The sequence below is a fragment of the Suillus discolor genome (assembly GCF_016758755.1).
Source record: "Suillus discolor strain FC423 chromosome Unknown F5147scaffold_29, whole genome shotgun sequence".
Classification (NCBI taxonomy): Eukaryota; Fungi; Basidiomycota; class Agaricomycetes; order Boletales; family Suillaceae; genus Suillus; species Suillus discolor.
The window spans coordinates 517,610-530,704 of NW_024541276.1; the positions used below are offsets into that span (position 1 = coordinate 517,610).

Sequence of the window (13,095 nt, forward strand, 5' to 3'; positions counted from 1 at the left end):
CCCGTGAAGAAGCTCAGGGCGACGCTCTTAACCGGGCCCGCATCGAGGCCACTGAGACAACCCAGATCTACCGTTCCAATGTGATCTGTTGCCAATGCCGTGTATATGGCCATAAACAGAAGCACTGCGCTCAGTACTTCTGCTGTATCTGTGGGCAATTTGCCCCAAAACATCTCACCCCCTTCTGTCCACTACTCGATGGACGAAGACTACTGCGCCGGGGACCTTCCTCGGACAGATTCTATTCTGATATGCGCAGGCTTGAAGCAGCGTATGATCAGGAAGCCGCCCGCATCGAGCAAGAACACGAGGAGAATGCACTCAAGGCCACCACATGGCTTGCCGACCTCGACTTCGACCCCAGCTGGTACGACAACCAGGATGATTAAGCCTGTCAAGCTTAAGCCTTGAAATGGGGGTAATGTTACAAGTAACATCGGTCACGTGGCCCCCCTATCATTTTCCCTTCGTCCTCGCCCTCACCATCATCTGGCTCGTCCTCCTTTACCGACTTTCCGTTGACCAGATCCTCGGGACCGTTCCCGTCCCTCGCATCGCCCGCCTCTATGCACGTGCATGCATGTTCCTCCCTTGATTCGACCACCAATGTGGTCCCGCACCTATGACTCGGTCTGACTCATGCCACCAATGTGGCTTTCCCTTTCTGTTCCCTTCTGACTGCGGATTCCCGCACATTGTATTCTCACTGTTGGTCCGTTCCAATGTTTCTCGGTCTCATTCCACATTTGACCATCCACCACTAATCCGGCTCTGTTGCCAACGCACCTATACCATTCTTGTTTCCCCTTTACCCTTACCTACTGTGCGGTAGCCTTGCCCTTGACCCTCTCCACTTAGTATAAGTAGTCGGTCACCCTGTACTAGATTCTCTAACTTGAATCTACTCAATCTTCCCTGGAACATACTTCTCTCTGAACGCCCCTTTGGCTTCAGTCTCTAGTATCTTTTCTTAGTTGCTCATCGCGACTAAGTCTACCTTGATCGACCTCATTGTTCGGACAAGACTGTCCTTACTTTGAGCGACTTCATAGACATCTGTCTTAGAAGTCACGTGACACGCGCGTACTGTGATCACTGCCGACTCGTTGTCGCCAGTCTCACTTGCTATACCGGATCCTTCCGGTTACGTCACGAACATTAGCGGACGACACCCCTCTTAGGGCTCCGCCTAACAGATCTATTTGAGTGGGTAACAGATAGCAACCGCGCTGTATTGTCGGCGTTCTGTGAGTCCAGAGATTGGTTGACTAGGATCTTCAAAGATCTTATCACCATTCATCATGCATCCGAGCACCACATATGCCAGCTTTCATTCATGGACTCTCTTACCAATGAGGTTGAGATAGCAGAGAGGACCGCTGGTAGTTAGTAGTACATACAGTATATCTTTCAATTAGTCGCGGCTGTGTTTCTTTAGTACCACCAATGTTATGTTAATGGCGAGACATTCACATTGCCGATGAGTTACGCCAATGTACACCGGCGGACAGTCTGCTTTTCATTCCATGCCGGCGTATCCTAAAGATGCAATATGACATAATGATTACTTCCTGCCACGCTTAGCCCTTGAAGCTTCCGGCACAGTGGTTTTACTCCTGGTTCGCTTTGCCGGCGTGTCACTCACGGCGTTGGTGCCACGGCATTTCAAGTTCTTGGGAGGCTCATTTGATGTATATGCGACCTGCTTGCTTTTAGTTCCAGTCGCTGGAGATGCGGCAGGTGCCTTCAATGTCATTCCCTGTGACTTGAGAGGCTGTCCAGAGGAAATAGAACCTCTCGTCGGAGGATTCAGCACCCCGCCGACCTTGGCGACAGGTTGTCTGGTATCCCGCCGTGAACTTGCAGGCTGTGACTTGATCTTCTTCCTGGTCGGCAAGGCGACCTTTGGGGGCGGCGAAATCTTGGGCTCTCCACCGGTGGATGGTGCTCCCTCATCTTTACTGGATGGCCTAGAACCATCCTCTCCCAGATCACTGTCCAACTCGTCCTCCGAATTGCTATCATCCGGCACACAGCAGCGGTTAGCTTTAGGGTTGGCTTTGCCCTTACCCTTGCCTTTGCTCTGCTTTGTGGCATTGCCACGGTGAGCACTGGGTGGACACAAGTCTGCCTCTTGCATCTCGCCATCGGAGTCTTTCCAGGCCTTGAATGAGAAGGCCGGTTGCATGTCGTCTTTCTGGCGGGCAAACCAGAAATCTAGTACAGTGGTGGCATCTGCTTTATCCATCTTGGATGGCTCCTTGAGCTGCACGCCGGCCGGCCAATGGGCACCATCAAAAAATGCCCATGGGTCATGGATTACATCTCCCCATGGCACCACCGCTTTCAGGTTTTCTTCACTGGAGCACATTCCTGTTCAGAATCAGAACAATGTACAATCTGAAAGAGCAAAACAAGTACTATAGAGCTTCGTCAAGAAAGACCGAATCATGTGCTGTTGTTCGGCTCGTTTCCATCCCATTGTGTCAGGCAGAATCGGCCACCCATCGGCGTCTTCGTCAAGTTCAACTAATTTCTTGGCAACTCGTTTCTTTGATTTGACCATCTGGGGCTCCCCATCATCCTCGCCGTCTAAACGTTCACTTGCCTCAGTATGCTTGCCGGTAAGACATTTACATGGCCTCACCAAATTGCTCCCCCACATATTCCACCCATTCAGGCATGATGATGCCGTCCCAATCCCTTGTCTTGATAAAGCTCTCTCCATCCCCGAACTGTTCATTGAAGTTGTGGCTGCAGTCACCATTGAATAAATCGCCGATCGATTGGAGATGACACTCACCCTCCCAACATGAGCTTGCCTTGGCTGTCCTTCCAAGCTGATAGGATGCAGACTTGCATTCTGGCTTTCTTGAACATTTCAGTCGCAAAATGCTCGATCATGTCGGCGCCCTTGCTCTCGGCGATCTCGGCCTGAATATCCAGCGGTGCTGCTTCATTGTTCCACCTCTCCGCCATGGCCTCCGCTTCCTCTCTCTCCTCCGCCGACAAACAATTAATGACTGTCTTTGCTGCCTTCAGCCACTTGGTAATCATCCCCTCACTTCCAGCCATCTCTCCCGTCTCCTGTCAAATCGAGGCTTTGTGTGTGTGAATCAAGACTTGCCTCGCCGTCCAATGACGGCCATACTTGATAAGAGGCTTTGCAGCTCCTCTCTGGCGAGACTGGTTCTGCAACCACTGCTTGTAAATCTTTGACAGACATGTTATCATGCTCCGGGATCTCCAATATGTTATAAACTGTTAAATACCTTTCGCCGAGCTTTCAACAGGGCCTTTTCCTTGGTGGGAGCTTGGAGGGATGCTTCCTTGTAGATGGCAAGCAGCACCCTCGATCTTTCTTTATCTTTCACAGACTTCCAGTCTTCTAGGTGGGCTCTGAGGACCAAGACTTCAGCCTTCTGCAAGCAAACCTTTTTTTGTGGAACCACGATAGGAGATTCACTTCTTGGCATGTTGTGTTATGAAGGATGGTGATGGTGAATCTTTCCAGACTTAATAACAGTTGGTTGACTGTCGTTAGTGTTCTATGGTTTTGTTCTGTTCTGCTCAGTTCATTCACCCTATATTACAGTTCATATCATGGATATATAGTGGATATGATTGCTGTGTTCTGCTCAGTTCAGCTTATATTATAATTCTTATTATGTACTTGTAACCAATAGTGATTAATTGATATGACCATATTGCATCGGTCAATTGAAACTTGTCATTCTTACAGATTCTTGTACAGTACTGGGCTCAACAAATGGGAGGTTCTAGACTACAAGAGTGGACTCCAAAACATAAGTATGCAGTGGTGGAATGGCAGAGAACATATAGGATGAGAAAGGTGGTCGGCAAATGGGTGGAGAGACCTATCATTAGTAGATCAGTTCCAGCAACCCCTACTAAGTCTCCCTCAAAGCAGGAATCTTATGGTATGCTTTACCATGGGGGAGATGACTTTTCAGATGACCTTGGTGATCACATGGTGACTCCACTGCACCTGCCAAAGTCCCTGGTGAGCCATCCGCTGATATCACTTCTATTTCACCACTGATCTGTATTCAGAGTCAAAATGACTATATACACCAATGGGTCCCAAAGACCAAAGCATATCTTGACATACTCCTTGAAAGAGAAGTTCCATCAGATAGGTCATGTATCATCTGTGGTACAGATGGTGTCTATAAATGCCATGGATGCTTCGGTGAGCCTCTCTTTTGCACAAGTTGTTGCAGAACCCAGCACCAGAGGCTTCCCTTTCATCGGGTTAGCCAATGGACAGGCTCGTTCTTTGAGGAAAGTTGCTTGGTCAAGAGTGGGATGGTAATCTGGCTCGGACATGGAGGAAATGCATGCCCATGGGATGATGATGTAGGGGAGTCAGCTCTGTTCACTACAGGGGAAGGAGATTCCGACGATACAGATGCCAAGAGCATATTGAATGAACCAAATGCCGAGCAGAGCACAAAGGAGGCCCATGACCTACCGACCGGCATGCTGTTCATTAAGAACAACAAGGCCATGACAACAATAGTCGACAAGTCCGGAGTACATACCCACATCGTCAAGTATTGCACATGCCCAGAGGCCGACACCGCCGATATACAGTTGTTTAACATGGGTTTGTTTCCGGCGTCATTCATAGAACCAAAGACGGCATTTACCTTCGATGTCTTGGACGACTTCTTACTTGACAACCTGGAGTGCGGGACTTCGGCAATGAATTATTACAGCAAGTTAAGGAGGATGACCACGAGCGTCTTTCCTCACTTGGTGCCAGTGAGCTTTGTGGTGCACCATCTGCCATTTCATTAATTGTCATAAAGGACCGTTACCAGGAGCTCATGAGGGTGGCAAGACAATGGCGGAAGTTGAAGCTCCTGAAGTGGAATGGCTTCGGCCATGAGGACAAGGAAGTGAGACCTGGCGATCTAGCCCTCTTTTGTCCAGCATGTCCTCAGCCAGGAATTAATGTCACATTGCCTGCCGGAGGCACCGCCGAGGACATCGATGCTAACAATGGATCTGGTTGAGAGACTCCGAGTTGTTTATACACAAGATCGCTTGTCATGAACAGAAACTTCAAAGCCGAGCATCTTCATGCCACAAATCCTGCCGATGAAGTGTCTCTCATGGACAGTCGTGGCTTCATGGTCGGCGATGCCTTGTACAGGAGCATTTGGCCATTGCCAAGGATGCTGTGCAATGCTCGGAGTGCAACAACCACCACATGGTAAATTTGGCAAATGCATCTCGTCACAGATTGGAGGCCACCGGCATCGGCGGATGCGCATGTGCGAGGCATGGTTGTTTTGTCCCGCATGCCATGGTAGATTTTCAGAAGGGAGAAAGGTGTGTACAATCACTCGGACCATGTGCATTATCGCCAACCGTCAACAGACAGATGAATATGGATTATGCGCTGTGCGAGGCATTGAAACTCAATGCCAAGGGCATCCGCCGTGTATTGACCTTCTATGATGTGAACTGTCAGTATCATAAGCACCTCCAGGACCACATCGCCGACAGTCCGTTGCTGAAGATGCATCCAGAGCTGGAAATCACCCCCGGCATTGGACTATGGCATGTCCATGGCCATCAAGACAGCTGCTATGTCAGATATGCTTCCAATTTCATACAAGGCGCAGCCAGGATCGACGGCGAGATCATGGAGACCTTATGGGTGCCATTAAATATAATCTCACCAGTGGCCCGTGGCATGGGAACTCCTCACCGAAAAGAATGCCTGGATTACCAAATGAATGATTGCAACTTCATGAAAATGATCAGAATGAGTGGGTGTCTCGTTTATTCTGTGCATGAATCTGACAGCAGAGACCGTACAGGCAAATCACTTTGCCGAAAATACAAGGAAGCTATGAAAGGGGTCGCCGACAGCAACATGGCATTTGAGCGGCTTGATGAGACCGCCAATGCCAATAAAGTCAAAGATTGGGAGGCCCAAGAGAGGTTGGCACATGAACGGCAGCATCATGATCCAACAGCAATGGACATTTATGAAGTTCAACTGTGCAAAGGTATGTAGACTTCTCGTATGGACAGTCAGTTCTGATTCTTGCACAGCGCCGACAAGAAAACAGCAAGGGTTAAGGTTGTTAACGGCGCAAGGCCGGCGGCCTGGTGAGGGGCGCCGGAGAGGTGCGGCAACATGGCTGGCAGAGGGCCTTGCTATCGAGGAAGCCCAGGTCACGCTGCAGATGGATGTGAGAAAGCTCGGACATTGGGCAACAGATACTCAGCGATTGGCGATTGGTCGCCGACGGGATACCCTGCAACGGGATATCGATCGCTGGACGGCGGCCGGAGCAATAATTCTTGGCAAGGAATTAGGCAACAATGACATGCAGATCATGCAACCAGATCTGTTAATACTTCAAGAAGACACTGAAGAAGATATGGATGCCGAGCTTAGAGCGTTTGAGCCGGAAAAGGGGGTGATTCCTTTGCCTTCCAATTTGGGGCTAGAGAAATGTGTGGCCCTCGGCATTGCTGATATCGCCGATCAGGAGCTCACGCTCTGGCAAGGTCAGGCGAATAATGCCCTGCACCACATCAGGGTGCATTTGGCTGACAAGGCGGTCATTTTCTTGAAGACTGTCAGAGTAGCAAAATCACAAGCATTGTCTACCAGAGCTTGGGCTCAAGTTCATTCAGTGGACAGGGCGGTCAGCATCAATGCAAGTATCTATTCAAAATGCCGATCACAATTGTGCAGACTCGGTGCAGACGATGCACTGCTCAAGAGATACCAACCGTTGACAAGGGAGCATCTCAAGGTCAGTACTGCCGTCGCCAATCCAAATTCAAGAGGGCAGAGGAACAATGTGTTAGCTTGGTTTTGGTCATTGGATGTCGAAGGGGACTCCGATAGCAGTGACTGGCTGAATGAGTGTGAGCAGGTCACCGATACTCCGTGGAAGCGGCGCTTATACCACCGATGTTGCAGTTTACCGTGTTCACTGGCTTCGTGCCAAGGCTATGAGAGACCAATGGGCAGAGGAGTTGTTGCTTGTTCAGCATGAAATGGATTGGACATGTAACTTTTTGCTTCAGAAGGCCGATGAATGGATCCGTCTCAGTGCCATCTTGAAGCTAGCCCAGAAGCATGGTCATGTGGCGTACTCGGAGAGGCAGTGCAAAATCTATCAACATCTGTTCGGAGAGGCGAGAGATTCATTCAACCAGGCGAAGGCTGCATGGCCGCCGGTGTAACACACTAGTATAGTGAATGCCAAAGGCTGCTTCAATATATGCTCAATTAGTTTACTGTCGCCGAAGCACACAGGATGGCACCCATCGGCACGGCCGGAGGTCATTGGCAATGGTAGCCAATCTATGTCCACGAGCAGGACGGTCCGGCGCACTGCTATCAGCCATCTGAAAAGTTGCCGGAAGTGGTCAAGCAGCATCGCAGTCACTTCCGCTGGACTCCGTGTGAATATTAAGTCCAGGACCATGTGAGCCAGTAACTTAACTGAGTTGGTCAGGCTGGCGGTATATCGCCGGAGCACACTGCCATTGTTTTGTGTGCCTGGCAATGTTGTTCGCAGGATTGTGCAACTTCAGCAATGATAAGAGGATTGACCGCCATGCCTACAAATTGTTATAGATGAAATGAGACCGGTATGGCCATTGATGATTTGCATGAGCCATTGAACTGGCATCCTGTCAAGACAGCCATGGTTGGAATCTCTATCCATATCTCAAAGAAACTATTACTACATGGAGCACATTAATGCTAACTACTCAGACCGGTGTTTATTCCGTGGCCTCTTTTTTCAAATACTTGACTAGTGTGTCGGACACCATGATGGCTTGCAGTACATCATCCCCTAATGCCATGTCCAATCTCAGCATAGTGGCTGCCACTATCTTCGCCTCTAGAACCTTGTTTTCCAACATCTTTAAAAGATATTCACCTTCTTCTCTAGCCTCGGTGCGGATGGTGGCTAGCTGCTGAGCAATCGGCGTTGACATTGCTTGAACCGGTGTCGCCGGTGTGACTAAGGTGTCTCCCTCACACTGCAACTGGCGTTTGTTAGTTGTCATCCATGCGAAGTCAATGACTCACCAATTGCGCAAAATGTGCTGTGACACATTCCTTCACCTCATGGCCATCCAGGTATGTTGTCAAGAACCTTCAATCTAGCTTGATGGTCGCAAGGTCCGTCCACCAAGCATGGCGATACTCCCGGACGCGGTGGCCCTTAGTCCATGGACCGGCTGGCGAAACCAGCAAACTGAGGAATGCATCATACACCTCCGCATAATCTTTCAGCATGTCGAGCTGTTTCATTGACAGCACGCCGACCATGTGACGGAGGTGCTTTGATAGTGGTGGGTTGATAGACAACCCGGCGCAAAATGCCATCCAAGGGAGTGTGTAAGCCTGGAAGTTCAATTGACCTCTGTGCAAAATAGGACAAGTTGAACTTACTTCAATGTCCCAATTCAGATATTCGCTGATCGTCCGGCGATATTGTGAGCTTTGTTTTCTCAAGCTCAATGCGAATGGCGAGCAGGCGGGATCCGGCATGCTCGAAAATTTGTGTGAAATCCTTCAAGGTAAATTCTAAGTCTTGTTGGGAAGACATGGGTGGGAGAATGAATTTTGACCTCGAAATGTGTACACAACAGGGTTTAAATAGATTAATGGGTCGGGATTTGAATTCTCATGGTGGGTATCTTTGATTGGCGCTTGGCCACATCCTTGGAGATCCACAAATTCATTGTGCAGCATGCTACTAATGGTGAACGGTCACCAAACATTGAGTGTAAACAGTGGTCTTTGTGGAGATGGTCCTGTACAATTGAATGTACGGTACCTGTGGGTGGACAATGGGAAAATGACATAATCAGCCGCCACTGTGGCCAAATGAAATTTGTATATATTACATTGTGTTCTGTTTGTCGCCGTTCCTCATCTTACTACTACCACCATGTCTCCAACAAACCGCATAGCCGCCGCTAACCAATCTTTCCGTGATTTGTCGGACAAGATTGAACATATCCTTGGGCAAGCCTGCCAGTTGTAGCCCAAGGATTCAAACCATATCTCACTTGCCACCAACATGGCGCAGGCTATAGTAAGTTTCTCTTTGCTTGTGTGGCGTGTCTCATTGCTCTTTAGACTGAGGTCTTCATGACACATGGCGCTTTGGTGACAGTCCTGTCACCATTAATCCTGTCGGCCGCTGCCGAATTGCAGGAGCACATGGACAGCGACAACTCTGGGATCAGCAGCCTGCCTGTGTGGACACAGATTCAAGGGGATGATCGCCGAATTCAAGGCCATCCCCTCTTCCCCGCCACACTCCATTATGAAAGTGACTCTCGGTCGCCGTCTCCTCAAGCCGGCCCCTCAAAAACTCCTGCCTTGCCTGCCAAAGAACGGGGGCGAGGAACTCAGTGTGGCAAGCATCCCCGGGCCTCTAGCGCCTGTAGCTGAAGCCACCCGGCGATCTCCAAGAAGCAGCGTGGCAAGTCCAGAGCTATCATCACGACCGATGATGAGCTTGATGAGGACTCTGACGAGGTGGCCCCACCGCCAACTAAAGTAAGTTGCTAACTTTTTAAGCATGAGCTTCGATTGATGGTACCTCTAGCCCAAAGTTGCAGACCCACCATCTCGCAAAACCGACCAGTATGTAGAGGTCACTACCAAGGACAAGATGGACGCCGATGAAGAGCGCGTTATCACGGTCGTGCTGAAGATGGGTGCTAAGAAAGTAAGTTGGATCATATTGTTGTCGCCTTCTCTGACTCCCCATTGGCACAGATCACCAACTTTTCAGGTGCCATCTTGACAGAAGATGAGTTCACCGATACTTCAGCGCCCACATGGGCTCCTCGCTGTGGCCAATGTGTGGCCCGCGATCTCATCTGCTGTCAGGGCTTCAACAAGAATAACAGCTGGACGTTGAAGGTTTGTGCGCTGTGCAGCCGCCTCAAGATTTGTTGCGGTGGGAAAGGCTCCAATCCTCCCTCAGCCAAAGGCAAGTCCTCGGCTGCCCGCCGAGCGCATTCCCAGTCCCGGTGCCGCCCTTCGCCAATACAAGGTGAGATGATTTTTACAGCGCTGAAAACATACTAACTCCCAGTCTAGAAGATCCAGCTCCAGACGCCAGCCCGTTGGTCGAGGAAGAGCCGGCGCCTCCTGCAACCCCGGTGGCTGCCAATCCCGAGTCGTCCCAAATGCAGGATGATCCCGAGGCTGCCAGCCCATCACCCATCTTGCTGCCATCCTGTGTTGCCCATGAACAGGAAATGGAAGCGCTGAAACTGGAAGTTGCCAGGCTTCGTTCGACCGTCAAAGTTCTGGTAGCTCAGGTGGTGGCAGGCGACCAGCTGCTACAAGCTGCATACACGCGCTTGGATGTGCAAGATAACCGCACCGATCTGCTTGCCGGCAGGATCGCCGATATTTACCGCCTCGTCGATCCGCCGTCCTCGGCGCCCCCCACAGATATCGCTGCTGATGAGTGTCATGACTTGGCTGCTGGTCCAGCCAATGACATGGAGGATTCGGCATGCTTGCCGATTGTCATCAAGACTCCTGAGGCAGAGGACTCTAATGTTTCTGGTGAGCCGGCAATGTAATTGCACAATACATGTTGTGCCGGCATAAATATGTTTCCCTTGTCATGTAATGTACAATACAATATATACCCACTGTAGTTTAGTGTACATAACAATTTTGTGTCTCAACAATTGTAAATATACCTGTGAATATGGATATCTGCCCACATCACCATGCTTGATTCACCGGCATTGTGACTGGCCGGTCATGTCCTGCCGGCGAGATTAGCTGTCAGCAGCATGTTCATTTCTCACCTGTTCAATTATGCTTGGCCACCGTGTTTCATCGGCATTGTGAGTCGCCGTACATGTCTTGCCAGCGAGACCAGCCGACAGCAGCATTTTCATTCTTCGCCTGTTCAATTATGCTTGGCCGCCACGTACACTGCGATGCAATGAAAATTAAGCACAATATTGCCGCTATTCTGTGAGCCCCTTCAGTGACAAATTCCGTATTATATGGGCCACCCGACTTACATAATATCCCGTATGAGATGGGCCAGCGGATTATGGGCCCATGTTGTGTATATTCTCGATGATGACGGATGGGCCGGGACACATATTATTTCTGATGGAGACGGGTGGGCCCATGTATGCCAATGATATATATATCCTTGATGTTGACGGATGGGCCGGGGGAATATGATCATTCATGGAGATGGGTGGGCCCATCTGGGTAATATGTAGAGTAGGATATTATAGACAGCTGGGCTGAAGAGAGATGTAAGGCAAATATTGTTATATAGATGGGCGGGCCGACGGGGGTGTATTACATATATGGGTGGGCCGAGGTAGGGGAATATTACATAGATGGGTGGGCTGACGTGGGGTGTATTACATATACAGGTGGGCCAACAAAAGGGATATCAAATAGACAGGTGGGCCGAGGGTGTGATAAAATATTTATTACATAGACAGGTGGGCCGAGGTGGGGTATAATTATATAGACAGGTGGGCTGACGTAGGATGTATTATATAGACAGGTGGGCCAACGTGGGGGATAATACATAGATGGGTGGGCTGACGTGGGGGAATTGTACATAGATGGGTACATATATGGGTGAGCCTAGATATGTTTCATCAAGACATACAGCTGATGTAGCCACCAGCAATCAAACACATAGGATACATGTACACTATGAGTGCATATACCTACCATCGACCACCGAATCTAAACCCCTAAGCACGAAAACATGAATCGACCATGTGTGGCATTGACCAATAATCGAGGACTGAAGTGGAAAAACCCCACACCTGAACCCTGGTGTGCAACATATCCTATTTCTAAGCATGGACACCAGAAGCACAACACTCACAAAAATATAAATGTCAAATTTTCAGTGCAAAACCCCAAACCGAGAATTACCAACCCCCAAACCCCGAAATTGTGGACTGCCGGGTTTTGGGGTTCGGGGGTCCCGGAACTCGGAACTTGGGAAATTTGAGGAGATCAATAAAAATTGATTTACAATTGAGTTGATTGACAAACACATTGACTTACCCATGTTTGAAATATATTTTTGTTGTCTCACATACCAAGTTCCGAGTTCCGGGACCCCCGAACCCTGAAACCTGGCAGTCCACAATTTCGGGGTTCGGGGGTTAATAAAATGTGTATGGATAGATGAAAGGTTGATTTAAACATTTTTGAAAGATGTCTCATATCAAATGTCAAGTCCCGAGTTTCAATTTCCGGGTTTCGGGACTCCGGGCTTCGGGACTCGGCACTTGACATTTGATATGAGACATCTTTCAAAAATGTTTAAATCAACCTTTCATCTATCCATACACATTTTACCAACCCCCGAACCCCAAAATTGTGGACTGCCAGGTTTCAGGGTTTGGGGGTCCCGGAACTCAGAACTCGGTATGAGACAACAAAAATATATGTCGGGGTTTGGGGGTTAGTAAAATGTTTATAGATATATGTAGGTTGATATAAACATGTCTGAAAAATGTCGTTCGTCTCAAATGTCAAATCCTGAGTTCCGGGTTTCGGGACTCGGCACCCGGCACCCGGCACTCGGGGTTCGGCACTGAAAATTTGACATTTGGGTGTTAGGATTTAGGGTGATATCTACCTCAATCTACAGTTTCGAGTTCTGGATATCGGGACTGATCATTAAATTATTCAATTGTGGCATAGGTAACATGCATTGAAAAAGATTTATGTACATCTATCACTGAGCAATTATGTAGCCATTTCAACCTCCTCACCAGGAAGATCAACCTTCCCCTCAACATCAATCTCCTCATCAGAAGGATCATATTCTGGCAGGAGGTTACCTGGTTCATTAGGGACCACAATATTGCCGGAGGATTCTGGCAAGAGGTTGCTTGGTTCATCTGGGAGCACAATTTTGCCGGAGGATTGTGGACTCTCAGGCTGAACTTGGGTGGGCTCAACCATGAGACCTACCATAGCAGATCCATCCTCAAGTGTCAAGGGTGTGGGTTCCATCACTGAAATGTCCAAATCAATGAGGT

The 13,095-nt window shown here is 49.1% G+C and overlaps 4 protein-coding genes across 4 annotated transcripts; 2 read left to right on the forward strand and 2 right to left on the reverse strand.

Moving 5' to 3' along the window:
• Positions 1 to 1,485: 1,485 nt before the first annotated feature.
• F5147DRAFT_653150 (uncharacterized protein) lies at positions 1,486 to 3,476 on the reverse strand (the record flags this gene model as incomplete). Its single annotated transcript, XM_041433750.1, has 7 exons — positions 1,486 to 1,539; positions 1,646 to 2,373; positions 2,422 to 2,592; positions 2,648 to 2,754; positions 2,804 to 3,087; positions 3,124 to 3,213; positions 3,273 to 3,476. The coding sequence occupies 7 exons, from the start codon at positions 3,474 to 3,476 to the stop codon at positions 1,486 to 1,488; spliced, it is 1,638 nt and encodes a 545-aa protein (XP_041292668.1).
• Positions 3,477 to 3,769: 293 nt separating this feature from the next.
• Positions 3,770 to 7,242, forward strand: F5147DRAFT_745887 (uncharacterized protein; the record flags this gene model as incomplete). The annotated part of the gene is made up of 11 exons (XM_041439795.1): positions 3,770 to 4,024; positions 4,075 to 4,788; positions 4,836 to 4,982; positions 5,046 to 5,162; positions 5,183 to 5,361; positions 5,410 to 5,804; positions 5,856 to 6,047; positions 6,094 to 6,806; positions 6,846 to 6,871; positions 6,905 to 6,921; positions 6,977 to 7,242. The coding sequence occupies 11 exons, from the start codon at positions 3,770 to 3,772 to the stop codon at positions 7,240 to 7,242; spliced, it is 3,021 nt and encodes a 1,006-aa protein (XP_041292669.1).
• Positions 7,243 to 8,170: 928 nt separating this feature from the next.
• F5147DRAFT_653152 (uncharacterized protein) lies at positions 8,171 to 8,566 on the reverse strand (the record flags this gene model as incomplete). The annotated part of the gene is made up of 2 exons (XM_041433751.1): positions 8,171 to 8,419; positions 8,468 to 8,566. 2 exons carry the CDS (start codon positions 8,564 to 8,566, stop codon positions 8,171 to 8,173), a joined length of 348 nt encoding a protein of 115 aa, XP_041292670.1.
• Positions 8,567 to 9,101: 535 nt separating this feature from the next.
• Positions 9,102 to 10,629, forward strand: F5147DRAFT_653153 (uncharacterized protein; the record flags this gene model as incomplete). The annotated part of the gene is made up of 6 exons (XM_041433752.1): positions 9,102 to 9,116; positions 9,161 to 9,438; positions 9,481 to 9,586; positions 9,636 to 9,758; positions 9,809 to 10,088; positions 10,136 to 10,629. The coding sequence occupies 6 exons, from the start codon at positions 9,102 to 9,104 to the stop codon at positions 10,627 to 10,629; spliced, it is 1,296 nt and encodes a 431-aa protein (XP_041292671.1).
• Between the last annotated feature and the right edge of the window lie 2,466 nt (positions 10,630 to 13,095).